Source organism: Echinops telfairi, unplaced genomic scaffold, assembly GCF_000313985.2.
Source record: "Echinops telfairi isolate 266 unplaced genomic scaffold, ASM31398v2 ScPeMD7_5;HRSCAF=22, whole genome shotgun sequence".
NCBI lineage: Eukaryota > Metazoa > Chordata > Mammalia > Afrosoricida > Tenrecidae > Echinops > Echinops telfairi.
In genome coordinates this window covers 5,036,897-5,039,335 of record NW_022103901.1, presented here as the reverse complement: position 1 = coordinate 5,039,335, position 2,439 = coordinate 5,036,897, and the positions used below count along the sequence as shown (strand labels likewise).

The 2,439-nt window shown below is 47.6% G+C and overlaps 1 protein-coding gene across 1 annotated transcript in view; it reads left to right on the top strand.

The window, feature by feature from the left end:
• Positions 1-486: 486 nt before the first annotated feature.
• SMURF1 (SMAD specific E3 ubiquitin protein ligase 1) overlaps positions 487-2,439 on the top strand; it is an 18,923-nt gene continuing 16,970 nt past the window's right edge. The window contains exon 1 of the mRNA XM_030888699.2: positions 487-561. Coding sequence (XP_030744559.1) covers positions 487-561 — 75 coding nt within the window. The remainder of the gene's footprint in view (positions 562-2,439) is intronic.

The following is a 2,439-nucleotide window of genomic DNA, read 5'->3' as shown; positions in this document are numbered from 1 at the left end:
GTGGAAGCCTTGAGAAGAATGGGGTGGTTGCACTCATGTAGTACCTGGATGTGGCCTGACGCAGTGTTCAAGACCTGGGGCCAAACATAACACGAGCAGTGAGGACGACCCAGGGCCGGGCAGGGGCTCATTCTGTTGGGCATCGGGTCACTCCGAGTGGCAACCAGCTCAATGGCACCTAACAGCAGCAGCAGTGACAGGAGCATTTGGAGTTGGAGTTGCAAAGATCCAGACAGTGCAGGATGAAAATGACCTTAATGGTTCCATCTCCTAAGGATGGACAAGAAAAGTCTTAGGTCACAAAAGTAGTTGAGCGCGCGCGCGCCCGAGACCATTTGTTGAACTGGATACAGCGGGACCTGAGGTGTCATGGACACAATTGAGCCAACATTTTCTTTGGTGACCCCTGCTGAGACCGTGCCCTTTGCGATATAACCAAACTCCACTAGAACGAGCGGAGATGAGAACATCGCGAGCCTTGGAACCATGAGCGAAGACGACTCTGAGACATGTGGCCACCATTGGTCCGGTCAGGAGCAGCCCGGCACCGGCCGGGCCCGGGTTGGTGGCGATCGTTGCTACTGAAAGGGAAGAGCGCAGAAGGCTCGGCCTTTGCAGCAGAAAGCTGCCGTCGGGTTTTAAGGAAAGGACGTGGTGATGAGCTTTGGGTTTTGAGAAGACCACTTGGCGATGGCTGGGGTGAGCTGGGTGGGAGCTTGGACCAGTGAGGATGGCAAGACTTCACTTTCGAGAGCGGGTGAGAGGCGGGCAAGATGCTGTGCAGATTGGGTCTCTGACTTGCATATTGGGGGGAGTTTGGTTGGTTCTCTGAAGAAATGAGCCCTGGAAGAAGACCAGGTTTCTAGGCAAAGTGGGAAGATGATGACTGTGGTTTGGGACACTTTGAGTTTGAGATGAGCAGCCGTTGAGACCTTCAAAGGTTTGAGAAAGAAAAGGGAAGCTGAAGGAAGCAAGGACTCCAGGTGTTCGCCAAGGTGGTTGATTAGAAATGAGCAGAAGACGATCCAAAGCTTCCATCTGTCCAGTCACCTAATTCAGGGCAATTAGCAAATGTCCTGAAAGGAAGGATCCCATTCAGAGCTACTCTAACCAAGCACTCGGTTGGGGAGGGGTGGGATGGGGGACACACGGGGACAGAGATGCACACGACCTTGGTGACATCCTCTCAGACTGCCCTGGTCAGCACTAAAGATGAAGGCATTCAATGGACAAATACTTAAGAGTGAGGGATAGTCAGTATATTAAGGAAATGATTGTGCCCAGGCATTTTAAAAAGAATTTGCTCCAAATGGTTTGAGGGGGAGCTGATTACCGTAGGAAAAATAAGCCTGTCAGCTGAGCCAGGAAATTTGTTGACTTAAGATTTAGGGGCATGTCTGCATTGTCTGCTTACATTTTGCTGTGTTTTAAGTTTATTTTTTGCCAATATTTATTACTTTGTGTAATTAGAAAAACAAATAAGCTGTTAGCTGGAACTGTAGTAACTTCATGATATTGTCAAAGGTGGGGAATAACCAAGGTAGAACCATTGCCCTGGTGTGGCAATGGCTAGTGCTCACTAAGTGGAAGGTTGGTGGTTTGAACCCACTAGCTGTTCTGGTAGAGGGTGGGAGTGGAGAGACCTGTCCCTTTGCTTCTGCGGGGCTGTGGGGCAGCTCTGCTCCGCCATGTGGGGTGGCTGTGAGCCAGAGCCAACCTGAAGGTGCACATCAGCAGATTTACACATGCTTCTTGCTGGGAAGGGTAGATAATGACACCAAAGAAGAGAAGCCACTACCACCATGACCGAGATAAAAAGGGTTATTTGGGAGTACGACAGAACCCGTAACTTAGATGAAATGGACTAATTTCTAAAAAGGCATCAACTATCAACACTGACTCCAGAAGGCAGAGGAAATCTGGGTAGACATAAAAATAAGTAAAGAGATTGAATTAAAACTCCCCACAAAGAACAGTCTAAGATTAGCTGACTTCACTGGTGAATTCTTCCACATATTTAAAGAAGAATTTATAAGGATTCTTTCAAAAGACAAAATAAACAGAACAGAAGAAAAAATTTCTCAACTTATTCATTGAGGCCAGTATTACCCTGCTACCTAAAGCAGACATAGCCGTCATAAGAATAGAAACCATCAGCCCGACACCCTTTCTGAACCCACCCACGGCCCTCAAGTCCGTTCTGAGTCACAATGACCCTTTATAGCAGTGGTTCTCAACCTGTGAGTTGTGACCCCTAGGGGTGTATGTTGACAGATCCTTTCACAGGGGACACCCAATTCATCACAGTAGCAAATTGACAGTTATGGACTAGCAACGAAAATAATTTTATGGTTGGGGGGGGGGGGAGTATCTTTCACAGCTTTTAAAGTTATATAACATTCAAATTTCTGATTCCATTAATCAAGCTTTATTGGGATA